At 34.2% G+C, this 15,010-nt stretch overlaps 1 protein-coding gene across 9 annotated transcripts in view; it reads left to right on the forward strand.

Moving 5' to 3' along the window:
• Window positions 1-15,010, forward strand: part of EYA4 (EYA transcriptional coactivator and phosphatase 4) — a 101,568-nt gene that overhangs the window by 12,950 nt on the left and 73,608 nt on the right. For 8 of the 9 annotated variants that reach the window (XM_034418839.3, XM_087887172.1, XM_087887168.1 and 5 more), the window contains one exon: window positions 1,178-1,266. The exons of the other annotated variant lie outside the window; for it this stretch is intronic. In XM_034418839.3, the coding sequence (XP_034274730.1) occupies window positions 1,234-1,266 (33 nt within the window). In that variant the 5' untranslated portion in view covers window positions 1,178-1,233. The remainder of the gene's footprint in view (window positions 1-1,177; window positions 1,267-15,010) is intronic. 9 annotated transcript variants of the gene reach the window in all.

Consider the following 15,010-nt stretch of genomic DNA (forward strand, 5'->3'; position numbering starts at 1 on the left):
CTTTGTCGACTAAGGCCTGCTATGGGGAGCAGCTTTATTGTCTAGTAGTACACTTTTAGGCATGTTTCATGAAAACAGATGCAACTTGTAACCATATTATCATGACTTTCCCTGATTTTAAAATCCTTTGGAGTAACCTATCCTTTAGAAAGGCAGTAAAAACCATACTTTTTCAGAGGTCCTATGGTCAAGTTTAATTATGCCTCATGCTATCATGAAAATATTGGTTATTTCCATTTTGATAGGTTGTGTAGTTATTAGTGAATATGTTTACTTTATTATAAACTGCATGGAGTCATTTTGGAATAAAGCAGTATACAAATATATCAACAATAACCCCATCTCTAAGAGAGTAAAATTTCATGTATGAACTTAAACATGATTTCATGAGGAATTATTCCATGTTGTAATAAAAAGTACTACTTGGCAAGTTATTGCAGGAAAGATGGAATGTGTTACTTATCATGTAGCATGAAGTTATATTCTAATTAACTGAAGTGTCATTCTCATCTTGCTTTCATGAATTGGCTAATTAAAGTAAACTATCTTCCTTTTTAGATACAAATATTAGCAATCCAAGTAATTCTTTTAAATGAAACTGCTAACTTACATTTCTAGGATCTGGATGACAAATTTAAAATGTTGTATTGGATATTTCTATAACCTTTTCTATATTCAGATAGGGATTCATCAAATCTTAAGCTTATTTAGTACTGATTCTTAGCTAATGCTTTTGCTGATTGATTCTAGAATGATTTTTCTATCATTCTATCAAGACTCATTTGCATATGAAAACTGGAATTTGATTTACATTTCACATGGAGTTATTACCAAAAATTGTAAATGCAGATAAATTCTCAAAATTTTGATACAGTTTTCTATTTCTATCAACAAACAATGATTTGAAGGAAGATATGGTAAAAATGAAAAAAAAATAGTGGTAAATAACATGTGAACCTTCTACTATTGATATCAGTTCCATTTTCAATATATTATATAGATCTGTTTTGAACATCCAGTGCCATTTAGTTGCTGTACTTAAAATGATGCTTTTCTTTCAGCTATGAACAAATGAATGTATAGAAATAGAACCTAGTTTCTAATATGTAGTTGTATATATATATATGTACAACTGTAGAAACAAAGTAATACTTTGTCTTGTTGTTTTTAAAATTAGGACATCCAGTTACTTCTCAGTTGCTTCTCTTTGTGGAAGAAAAGTGAGTAACCTCCATGGAAGATACTCAGGATTTAAATGAACAGTCAGTAAGTAAATATTTGGCTAAATTGTCACACATTTATTTTTAATGGGATAGGTCCAACATTATGTGAGAAAATTGCTCAAACAGCCGGACTTTTCATTTCACTTTTCACTCCTCTGTGTCTCCCCATGGAAGGTTCCATAGCCTTGCAGAATAGATGGGGAGAATTACAGAACTGTACTATTGACAGATGCAATTTTCATAGCAGAGTAGAAATCCATATGCTCAATGATATTTTTCAGCTGTATATAAGAATGTGTACTTCTGTGGGCATTTGTGTTTTTATAACATAGATAGATTATATTCCATACTTAGTCCTTGATTTACAACCATTTGTTCAGTAAATTACAATGGCACTGAAAAACATGACATGATCATATTTTTACATTTATGCCCATTGGATCCTCCCTGTGGTCATGTGGTCAAAATTTGTGTAATTGGCAACTGGCATGTATTTCTGACAGTTGCCATGTCCCAGGATCATGTGATCGTCATTTGTAACCTTCCCTACTGACTTCTGACAGCAAAGTCAATGGGAGAAGCCAGATTCACTTAAAGACCACATGATTCATTGGATAACTGCAATGATTTGCTTAACACCTTTGGCAAAATAAATAAATAAATAAATAAATAAATAAATAAATAAATAAATAAATAAATAAATAAATAAATAACCACAACTTATTTAATAACTGCCTTGCTTAGCAATGGAAATTTTGGGCTCAATCATGGTCATAAGTTGAGGACTACCAGCACATTATAACAAAATGGACAAAGTTTTTGTATTATTGCTATATTTGCTGACTGTATTCCTGTCCAAATACTTCACTTCCTCCTCCTCCTCCTCTTACTACTACTACTGCTGCTACTACTACTGCTACCATAATATATTTAACCAGAAGTTGGACTGCTTGAATGTAGTATAGGATATCCTCATATACATCTCTTTATTTTGGAGATACTTTTGGTTTTGAATTAAATACTCTTTAATTCTGTTATGGAAATAATTATTCAGCTAAATATTTCTCAGAATTAATAATTAACATTATCAAGCTTTAAAAGATTATGCAGTTTAATAGTAGTCAGTAAGATAATTATAATAACCAATAGTTCTAGGCAGAACTATGGATTTAATGGATTGGTTTAGGGACTATATATGATGTGCAATATCTTTATTCAAGTTTTGGGCACATTGCAAGTGCAATTCAGAATTGTAGTCTGACAAAATGGGCAGCTCATAGGCTCCATGAAAGCTTTTTCCTTCCTTCCTGCAATGCTTCAACCTCTCCCAGAAAATAATGTTGATTAAATTGTGGTAAAATATAGTTTTTGTAGCTTTTGTTTTTTCTTTTATAAAATAAAAAACCCTTAAAATTAAAACATTCACCTTCTAGGATTAATATACTTTTAGTAAATGCTCAGACCCGTCCCCGCCCTCCCATCCCCGTCAAAAGCTGATTTAGGCTTAATCCCAAACCCCTAGAAAACACAGCCACACTTTTTCTTTAAAAAATGGTGGGATGGTAGGAGAAAAGCAGCCCATCCCTTAAGATGTGTATATGTTTATTGAAGGCAAAACTATTTTTCAAGGTTCAACAATCATTAGAATGTTAAAAGTAGCAGTTTTAATTTTCAACTTCTTTAATATGTTTACTAACATATTAAATCAATCCATGTTATGTATGATCTCATTCAATGCAAATTTGGAGAAACTGCAGAAAATGTATCTGTAGTAGCCAAAGTTAAAGTATAGGTACAGTATATTCATGGTAGTCCTTCAGGTTCAAAGAAGACACACTTATGCAATTTATCTTTGAACATGGAGATGGCTCTACAGTTCTAATCTAGAAGTGCAGAACCTAGCACAGCTGGAGCATTGGAAGTCCATTGTTGTAGTAATTGAGGGTGTCATTCTGTGACAGCACTCATGGTTTTCTATTAGTTTTTGATTATGTCTGTCTTCAAAGCTAGTGGGGCTGTTATAGCAGAGGAGATGCAGTTTCTAGTTTTCTTGGCTGGATGTCATAGTGGCACAAGGTTTCTTTCACAGTATCTTTGTAGCATTTCTGTGGTCGAACTCAAAGTCTCTTTCTGGACTCCAGTACACTCATGGACCATACACCAATCATCCATTCTGATGTCATGTCCCACCTATCACATCTGGACTCTGATAATCAGAGATTCAATGCTGGTAGACTCCGCATGATCCAAGAAATCCAGATTTTCCCCTCTACGGTCACATAACCACATTTTGGACAATTGGCATTTGCCTTACATTTGCATTGTCCTGTAGTTATGTGGTCAAGATTTTCAATATTTTTTGCCAATTTCCAGCATTTACTTCCAATTTCTAGCAAAAAAATGCCCATTGGTGAAATCAGCTTCGCTTGATGTCCACCACATCCGCAAAAAATGTTGCAAAATTGTGTACAATTACATGGTGACCCACTTAACAACTACCATGATTTACGACCATAATCCCAGCTCATTTTTAACTTGTACACTTTTTATTTCTTTTACTGTAGATGAAAGAAGGATTACCCAGCATATCTTTAACATCTAGAAAGAATTTCATAATATTGTTACTAAAAGTCTTTCCAATTTGATACAGAAGGAATTTAGCTGGAAATCTTATACACACTAAGAGGTTGCACTGTAAATCATAGTCTTTCCCATTTTTACTTACTGTAAGCTAATTATCAAATGTATGTCAACTTTATACCTTCTGGTTCAAGTATAAATATTGATATTAAGCTGCAACTAACACACCAATAATATAATTCTAGGTATCTATGAGACAGCTTTTTCTTCATGTAGCATTACAAAAGGAAAGCATATATGCATGTGCACTGCAGTATGTAATTATTTAATACATGATTGTAAATGTTGGTGAATGTTTCTTCTTTTCAAAAGATTTGTAAGCTTTTCATGCATTGCTTTGAAGAAATAATTACTGTATTGCTATAAGAATGCTTTGAATTAAAAATCACAAGAATCTGCAGCCTATTCAGAACTGGGCCATGGAAGTGGTGTGTGTATGCGTGCATTCAGCTGCATTTGTGAAAGCTGCGCATGTGCACAAAACCATCCCCTCTCCTCCCCACTGCCTCCAGCTCCGACTGTCTACCAAGCCGGAAAGGCTGGAGTCCACTGCTATAGGCCAATGTGATACTTTTTATTTTAGGAACCTAGCTGGGATGCACTTAATTTTTCAGCCAAATGTAGATCTCGCTGCCTTAGTTATCATGGCAATTTAATGGATGATGTTGGTGGACATAGCATATCATTTGATAAGGGACATTCCTTTCTGGTCCAAGAGTATTATGGATAATTCATATTAGATTATGAATAATAAAAGGATTTCTAATTTTAAAACATTATCTAAGTGACATTTTAAGTGATTAAAATAAAACAAGCCATAAAGGTAAATACTATCAGCACATCTTTTAAAAGGGCAGAACCTTAATAATGCGAAAATTATATTTAGAAAGATATAAGCACTTCTTTTTCTAAGAGTATGTGGGGCTATTCTTTTCTAAGAGAATGTGAGGATTTCAGTTAAATAAAATAGGGAATAATTTTGGGTTATATTCCCCATCTAAAAATATCCCTAACTGTATTCTTTTAAAAACTGCCTGGTTTTCTTTACAACAGCAAAGAACGTATATTTTAGCGTATAACATACAAAAATAGGCTTGAATGTGAACATAAGAATTTATTTTTAAAAATGCATGGTTGAAGTTGTATTTCTTTTTCATTTCTCATAATAATATAGAGTAATTGGAGCCTTCTAATGAAATTAATTATTCTGGAGAAGCCATAAAACATTAAAATCATTTGTCCAATGTTTTTTCTTTTTTTACAGCTTTTTCTTTTTGCTAATTCTTTTTCCTTTTCTTTTTTTCCTTTCCCATTTTTTTTTCTTTTGGGGGTTTGCAGGAAGTCTATATATGTGATGAAAACTGTGGAAACTAGTAGGCAATCAATATGTAGGACTACGTGTTGAAGTTGGAGGTTTAATTTTAGATATAAGTGTTTTGGGATTTGTAATTGGTATCTCAATGTTTGAACAGAAACTTAATTCATAGAACAGTTCTCAAGACAAATTAGTGTCCTGTAAATATAATTTTTTTTATTAAGATTGTAATCCCTTAAACACCAAATTTGTGCATGTTGGTTTTTTTTAAAACTCAGTACAATTTAATTGTAGGTAGACATGTATAGAATTATGCTGTAAAGAACGTGTTAATGGCAAATTCAAAATAATTTTATACTTGTAGTACATGTTGCTGGAATATGATAGGACAAGATAGAATAGGATACATTTGTTTGGTTTTTATTTGTTTTTAAGGAATGTGCCCAGATAGTGGTTACAACAGTAGTTCTCCTTTTATCAAAAGTAGCTCATTTGTCAACTGCATTAAGGTAATCAGCCTAACAATCATTTGGGTATCTAGACACTTCACAGATCTACCACAGTAACATTTTTACTACTTGAAACTTTGATAAGTATGATATTTATCATATGAAGTTACCCACACCATGAATTGACAACTAACTTGATTATCAGGAAATGAATTGCTGCTCAGCTTAGAACAGCATTTTCTGTCAACAAGGGATAGTAATAATGATGAATTCAATAGTGTAGAAAAGCTGGAACTGATCATTGCTGTAAATACCACAACTCTCTACATGTACAGTAAAGCTTCACATCAATGCTTTACAAACCCTGCACAAAATAGTTAAATTGAAATAAGTGTGTGTGTGTGTGTGTATGTGTAATATTGGTGAAGCTTGAAATTTTAAGAAAAATTTAAAAAATAATGTAATGACTGCATACATATTGTTTTGTTTGATGAGAATTCACATAATTTTCTTGTGCTAAAGTCAGGCAAGGCTGAAGACTGATATTTATAGCTTCAAAGGAAGTCTTTTCATTGCTTCTTTATCTCAGAATGCCTTTATGTAACTTGAGATCTTAACACATGGCAAAGTACTATCTAATTAAGCTTGTAACCTTCCATTACCATCCTAAGCCTGAAACAATCTTCATATAAAAGCTTAACACCATGTTCACATATTAAATCTTTTGTCTTTTCCTTAAAGTTTTCTTTGGGGAAAAAGTGATTTATAATCCAGATATTTGGAATTGAGAGTGATAGAAGCTATTACTTCATTGAGCCTGTGAATTGAAATGTATTTTTGCACATCAAAACCTCTGTGTCTTCAATTTGATATTTAAGAAACAGTGGATCCATTGCGTATATCAATACAAAACGTTTGAGTCAATTTGGTTCTATGCTGTTTTTACTTGGGATGAAACTGCAATCAAATCTGTGTTGTATCAGCTTTATTTAAAAGATGGTACAAGTGGTGGCATCTGGGAGGCAATTCACCGTTTAATTAAATTAGACTGTAATAAAATCTGCCATAATGAGATTAAAATCAATTATTAATCAGGAGCTGACATAGGCACAAAGCAGCATAAATAATAGATGAAGGCTGTGTCTGCTGTTTCTAGCTGAGGACCTACTTCACTGCAGAAATACTTTTTAACAAACTGGCATTAGGCTTTCTGTAGTGGCATTATATATCTTCTTTAGACTGTGAACTTAAATGTAACACTTCCATTACTGATAGAATGTTTTAAACTAGCAAATTGTAACCTAAAGTATTTTTATTACTTGGAAAATATTGTGGAACTTTAAATACTTTGGGAAAGAAATAATGAAGTTATGTGAAGAAGCATATATACTGGGAGAAATAGATGCCTTCCTGTATCTCCAATGACTCGATCCTAGTTTTTCTTTATTTTTCATCATACTTTTTCTGGTGTTCATTTGTTTCCTTCTTTGTTTTGCTCTCAGTATTTAAGAAAGATTTAGGTGTGCTTCATTTCACTCTATAATGGGCAGATTTAATACCTGTTTTTTCTTATGCCATCTCATTCTTTTTAGAAAATCAATCTGTTTCCTAATACTTTTTCATTCAGGACATAAATTGCTTCTTTCTGCCTTTGTTCTGTTTTACTCTTTCTCTCTCTTTTTTTTTCTTCTTTTTCCCATGCCTGATTTGCTTTTCCCCCAAGATCTACTTTTGGCACTACCAAAATGTTCTGTCTTGCATTCAGAATCTCTCATCACCCTTTCATCATAAATGGTCAAACAAATCGTGCTTTTAGACTAGTGTTCATTCCTTTGCCCCGTGTTTGTATAGACTTATGCTTATACTACATATTCAAGTAAACTGATATTTTTTTTCTGAGGATATGCTTAACAAACAGAATCATTCCCATTAATTCTTGGATCTTTAAATGACTCCACCACTCTTTTTTCTCATTTCCATCCATCTATTCAGGTCACTTAACAGACATGGATTGCAGTCATTCAGAATGTCCCGTAATTTCCCCCAAAGTCATTTTTAATTCTTCCATTATCACCATTCCCTGCAGTGTAACATGGCAACTATCATCAGGCTAGTTGCTGGTTCCTACTTTCATATGCACCCTCAGCCTTCAATAACACCAATTATTGTTTTAGCCCTTTCATTCATAATTAAGTCTATAGCTTCACTTCCCTGCACATATTCACCAACCGCATTCTGGGAAATCAGATCACACTCATTCATCTTTCCCCTTTCTTTTCATTTCATAGACAGACAACCTGCCTAGTTTTCTTTCTTCTTTACTTCATCTTGTAACACTTATTTCTCTAAATTATAAGTCAGTGTGTTCAGTATTTCATAATCATTACTTGATGTATCCATTGATACTGATCTTCAATGGTTATCATGGCCTTTGTCAATTGAGACTTCTACATAAATGTTTCTAGTGATGATAGAGAAGATGTAGATTGAATTGCTACTATGCCTCTACTATGCAGCAGTCCCTGCTAATAATAAAGACAGTATTGTTAATTACTGGCACATTTTGGCCGATATGGCATATTGCAAGTAGTATACAACAAGCACTTTCAAAGAACATTTATTCTGTTATAGTCACTCTATTTTGTAGAAGCTGGAGTTTCGAACCTTGAGTCTACTTTCCAAGCCAATGGATTTGTCCACATACTATAAACTCACCCTGCAATGAACCAAAGCATTGGATGTGTCCAGGGGTGAAATGCTACTGGTTTGGACCGGTTCACCCGAACCAGTAGTAAAAACTACCGCTTCGGGTGAACAGGTAGTAAATAGTAAAAAAATACTACCGGTTCGGGTGAACAGGTAGTAAAAAAATGCTATTGGTTCAGCAAACTGGTATTTCCGATGATCAGCTGTGTGACGATCAGCTGTGCCACGTGATTTATACTCGTTAGAAAGCAGGAAAGTAGAAATCCTGCTTTCTAGTGAATATAAATCGCATGGCACAGCTGTTCTCCCCACTCGCTGTTCTACTTACCTTTGCAGAGTCAGAAAAGGCTTCTTAGTCCTCCTTTTTCAGCGCTGTGCAGTAGCGCCTGTGGTGCACATGCACGTGAAGCGCACGTTTGGCATGCACCGCGCATGCACGTGTGAAGCAAACCAGTAGCTAAGCGAACCGGTATCAGACTTCAGAGCATTTCACCCCTGGATGTGTCTTATATAAGAATATACAATATGTTCAAAAGTCTGAGTTCAGAAAGGATATGGTGATATCTGTGTTGGCTTTATTGTTTATATTTTTATCCTTACCAATTTTATTATTCTGTACCAAAAAAGCTGAAGAGAGACTGAAGCCACATATAGTTAAGCTTGATTATTGTCTTACACATGAGGAACATTGAATAGATTTATATAGATATCTGGATTGGAAATGATGTTATGTTGTCTGGACAGACTTGCAGACTCAAATATATTAATGCCAGAACATTGTCAAATAGAAAAATATAGAGAAAACTTAGAACTTAAAGCATTGTACATTATTCTTACATGCTCATTATTTTTGTTGGCAAAGCATTACTGGAAGAAAGCAAATAGTAAAATACAATCAGCAGCTTTTCTATCTGTGTGAATCTCCAGCCTCTGGCATGAAATTTTTGTCTCCCTGGGATTCGGCAAAAGGAAGAGTGTTGATGCAGCTAGTGTAAATAAGACCAAGCTAGGCGTTATAAAAACTATTGGGTATTTTTCTATTTTAAATCCAGAATGAGTTGGCAAATTGTGAAATGCTATGTTAAAACAGTTATTTTCTTTTACAGAGACTTATAAACTCTGATCACATTTTAAATACCGGATATTATAAAGCTCAATTGTTCTGTATAATATCTAGTTTGGGCCTTATTTCTATTTGTCATATAAGCTGTGTCTCTAATTTAAATATATTATTTTAAACAGTGGCTTTAGCAGATAACGCTTACTGAGTTACTTCATTAGTAAATTATTTCCCTGAAATTGCAGAATTCCACTGTCTATTTTTAAGGACTAATTATTTAAATGATATCAGTGGGATACCTCCAAGAACATTAAGCTTGAAGTTATGGTGGAAATGTTTTAAACGATAATAATTCAATTAACTGAGATGTATAAAGCATTCTCTTAGCTGGAGGCTACACAAAATATACATATTTTCCAACAGTCAAGCAAACAAAATACTCGGGTTTCTCTTTGTTAGCTTGAAACAAAAATACTTCTGACATGATATAAGGAATTTTATTTCTTAAAAAAGTATAAGATGATTTGGTTGATTTTAGTTGTCTGTCTCAAAATGGTATAAATAAAAACAGATTATTTTTAAACCTTTTTGCATTTACATTCAGCTTTTTAAAAGACAGATTTGGGCATTCTAGCAAATATTCCACAGACCTTTCTATCTACTGATATTTAATAGTCTAGTGCCCGAGTTTCATTGTTTTGCCAAATTAAACATTGTTGATTGAGCAAGTCTAGCTATAGAAATATACTTCTGAAAAAATGTAGTCTCTGTATTGACAAAGTGATAACTTTCAATGGATTCCTAATTATATTGGCACGAAGTCAAGATAATTCTGAGACCTTAATTGTGGCTGGACTTCTGGAAAACCACATATCTTGGCATTTGTGGATAGATATGATTTTTTTAAAATCCCAATTTTGTAATTTTAGCCCTACTTCCCCTCTCTCCCTATTCAAAAATCCAAAGCAATATTTTGAAGAACCCACACTGCTTAGTTTTTGCAGACTGGTTTGTCTCTTAAGAAATAGATTGCTCATTTGCAAATTACAAATTATCAAATTGCAAATCTAAATTATCATAAATTTACATGAGAGAAGATTGTCTAGAATGTTTCCAGCACACTCTTATGTTCAGAAATAAGACTTATTCTGTATAAATTTTCATTATAAGAGTGTATAGTATATGACTGTAAGACTTTTGTATTGTCTGATTGATTGACAAAGGGAAGCACTTTTCTGTCTGAATGGCTTTCACTTTCTAGGGAATCTCATTTTTATTTACTTAGTGGTCTAGCTGTTTCCATTTCAATCTCTTGAGTGAATGAACTTGTTCCCTGACTGGAAAGTGCACAATTATGTCAAGCATAAACTGATGACATATACTCAACAGGCAGTTACTCATATTATTAACACTCTAAGCAATAGATGGGAAAAGTGCCTTCTATTCTCTTAACTTTCTACTTTCTACTTTCTACTTTCATACTAGTTATTGTCAATAACTTTAGGAGTGAGCTTCCTGCCTGGCTCCGCAGCTTTGAAGACGCTCTTTTTTGAGCGCCCATTCTCTGGTTACGTAAAAGTCCCAGAACAGCCGAAAAACTGCTGTCTGGAGGCTTGGAACCCTCTCCCCGGGCAAAGGGGAGAGAGAAGAGTCGACAGTCCAAGTGCGCTAGGAGAAATCCTGGGGCGCAAAGGGTGTGGGCTCCCTATTGAAGCCTGTCAAGCCACTCCGGACCAGAAACGACTCCGCTGAAGCGGAGCTAGAAGCTGCGACCAGAATCTGCAGAAAATCAACAGGGGGGATTTTTAACATCTTTACTTCAATCGCAGACGGAGCAAATCAGGAGAAAACAAAAGGAAATTTGCAAGTAACCCTTTAACTCCGCTTTAATATGCAGAAAATGGCGCCTGAGGGCGGGAGGAAGAAACTACCAGGGGAAGCGCTCGTTAAGGCTTGTTAATACTTTACAGCTTCTGGATTACACCCTAAGAGAAAGTTTTAAAGGGGAAGCGTCCATGGAAAGAATTTGGTATTGAGGAAAAGAATTTGGTTCTGATTTTAACTAAAATCTGGTCTTTATACTGTGTGGAAAAAAGTTGAATTGTTGTCCTGATAGCTGGATAAATACAAAGTAGCTGAAATATGGCTGACAACAGGGCTGGTGAATCAGCAAATTCCCAAGCCGTGACTGTCCAGGCTTTTCAAGAACTTTTAGACTTTTTTACCTCAGCCCTGCTGAATACAATCGAAAGGGCTTTTTCAAAAAATAGCTTGGGAAATTACAAGCAGGAAATTATTCAGAAGAATTTGTTTTTGGAAGATCAGGAAATGGACAGGATTAAGAGATTGGCTGGTACAGCTGAAACAAAGGTTTTGGTGGACATTTCCATTCCAATGACAGAAAAGCAACAAATGGTTTCTTTATTGCAAGCTGACAATCTTTATGGCAACAAATTTTGGCTATATGGACAAAGAAATGGATTGAATGATCATACAAACCAGAAGAGACGAGATGAGGATTTTAGGTTAGAAAATCTGACTTCAAGAAGAGAGCGAGTATTTCAGAAACATCAACCTCAAATCACTATCTTAAAAGTTTCCAAAATAAAACTGGGGGGATTGTTGAAAGAATTTATTTAAAAAAAGGATTGGAAAAAATACAAAAAGAAGTGAAGAACAGAAGATTAAGAAAGATATTCTCCTGTGGATTTTGAAATTGGCAATGGGCAAATATGTGTTTTAATGGTATTAAAAGATTTTTAAAATGTTTAACATAAGGTTATATTATTCTACAAGATATATGTGATAAATTGTATAAGCTTTTAGGATGTCTAACCCTTTGAAGTGAAGAGGATTAATGTTAAACTCAGAATTTTATTGTAAATTGATAATTAGTTTTGGATAGTTAAGGGTTGTTCTTTTAAAAAGTTAGAGGTATTAAGACGGTTAATTGAAAAATTGAAAGATACCCTCCTATAGATTCTGAAATTTATATTTGGTAAATAAGTGTTTTAAAGGTATTAAGAGATTTTTAAAATGCTTAACATTAGACTATATTATTTTAAAAGATATATGAGATAAAATGTGCAAGATTTTAAGATGATTTTTTTTTTCTGGTATAGAAATGGAATTTATTCATGATTTTTATTGTTTGTAAGACTGCTAAAGTATTGGATTATGCATTAAGAAAAAGGTTTTTTTTTCTTTTTTTTCTATATAAGTAGGAAGAATGAATTTAATTTAATTGGTATTGAGAATTTATAAAAGGGAGGTTGTTGAATTGGAGCAAAGGGAGTTAAAGAACATGTGGGAGCTTTGAACTTTATAATTTGTTAGTTTATTTTAGCATATGTTTGTTAGATGCTATACCCTGTTTTTGCTCTGGGAAGTCAGGGGTGGGGTGGGGACAGGGGGATAAGGGAGAGGGGGGGGAAGTGATGATTAGAGAAATGTCCTAGCAGAAGAAAGTGTATTCTAGAATATAGGAGTTGCTCAGATACTAAAGGAGGAAAATATTTCACAGCAAAGAAGGTAGAAAGGAGAGAGGAGGAGGGGGTAGGAAGAGGAGAGGAAGGGAGAGGAATGGAAGAAAGGAGAGGAGGAAGGGAAGGGAAGGGGACAGGAGTAGGAGTGAAGGCGAGAAGGGGGAAAAGAAGAGAGAAGTGGGGGAAAGGGAAAGGAAGTAGGATGAGGTGGGAGAAGAGGTAGGAGGGAAGAGGAGAGAGGGACGGGAAAGAAAGGAGGAGGAGAAGAAGGTTTGTTATGGAATGAGGGAAGAAGGAGAAGAGCAACTCCGAATATAATTAAAATGTTTTATTTTAATGCTTTCTTTAAGGGAAACATATATATGGAGGATTTCTTATGTATAAGAAAATGTATAATTTATGTGGGGAAGGGGAAGGGTGGGGGGGAGAAAATTGTTTGTATTTCTTATAAAACTTTTTAATAAAAAAAAAAAACTTTAGGAGTGTTTCTGCCCCAGAACAAACTATCTTATGGACCTTTTCCAATCAACCATTGTTCAGCAGAAGTAAAACCCAGAACACATTGATTGTTCCACATTTCAGTTACCATAAAATACAGAGGAGGCAAGTAACCAAGGATGGTGTACATTGTTCATTTTGTTCTCTACGCAATTTCCAAGAATACATATCCAACTGGTCAGCCTAATCTTGGAACTTTCTATTGCATTATTTTCTCTTCCTCCCCTCCCCTACTGCTACTACTAATGTTGTATAAACCGTTTTAAGTGTTTACACTACTAATGTCACATCTTTAGAACAACATATACCAATGATGCACCTGCCGTATGCGATTTTCAGCATCTTCCTTTCAATACTTCTGCTCAGCTCTCACCACTGATAACTTTTGAGTTTTTCCTACTTTAATTCACTGTATTTCTGTCTCTGCTTGAAACAAAGCATCTCTGCTTTGTTATATTCATTGATCAGAACATCTGAAATATATTTAGGACACCCTGCCATCAAGTTTGAACTTTTATACTCAGCACTGTTTGAACTTCCATAGAAATATTGTATTCTTGTTTTTAGGAGATAGGCGGAGATGTGTACTTTCAGACTTGCAAATTTCTGTTAATATAGCATTACAATAAAATAGGATTAGTTTAGTTCATCTACTTGTGTTTCCTAAGCACTATTGTTTGCACATATTTAGAAAGCTACAAATAGGCTTCTCCCTGTTTAGGTATTGTATTAATTTATTTAAACATTTATGTAGATACCCAGAGTTTGATGTAAGACAGGTGGCTACATAAATAACTAAAACACGTACATAGCTGCCCATTTGTATTTATTTTTAAAAAATTAAAAGGTGTGCATCATATACCAAACTCTTGGTGGCTCCCAATCAAGAATTAAAACAATATCAGTAATTCATAAAACAATACAAAACCACATTAAAACTATAAGCATTAAAAATAAAATCCCAGCCCCATGTTAAACCTTTGACATGCAGTCTCCTCGTCCTATCTCAGCACTGGAGAGAAAAGCTAGGTCTTCAGTGCTTTTCATAAGCCTAGGAGAGTAGAGCTTCATGGAGAAGAATGTTCCATATTGCAGGGCTGCCACAGGGAGAAAAAAATAACACTTCCTGGCTCCTGCAATGTTTAAGGGAAGGGACTAGGAGTAGGTCCACCCTACCATTTCACCCCTGAAGCATTTCACCCCTGCCTCAATTCCTAAAATATAGCATCCCAGGATATTCATAGTTCACTTATTTTTGATCCAAACCATAGTTTGCTTATTTTTACAAAATTATAAAAACAGTAACAGTAAAAGTAATAATGACAACTCAATGTAAAAATAAGGTTGTGCCCCATCTTCTATATTTGCCATAGTGATCAATCAGTATACTCAACATTCAGCAGAGATAATGAAATGGTAATCAATCCATGTCAAATTCCAATAGCAAGTAGAAACAGGAAGAGGGAAAAAAAACACATTAATTATAATGTAGGAATAAGCAACATTATTGACCCAAAACCATAACGTGATAATATCTTAAAATATAAACAGATCTAACATCTAAAATGGGCAAAGAGGAGCTCCTGAGTTACATTTGAGAAGCTTGCTCGCCTGATTAAGGGTTGAGTTTCCTT

The sequence above is a fragment of the Pantherophis guttatus genome, chromosome 1 (assembly GCF_059756535.1).
Source record: "Pantherophis guttatus breed Tessera chromosome 1, ASM5975653v1, whole genome shotgun sequence".
In the NCBI taxonomy this organism is placed as follows: Eukaryota; Metazoa; Chordata; class Lepidosauria; order Squamata; family Colubridae; genus Pantherophis; species Pantherophis guttatus.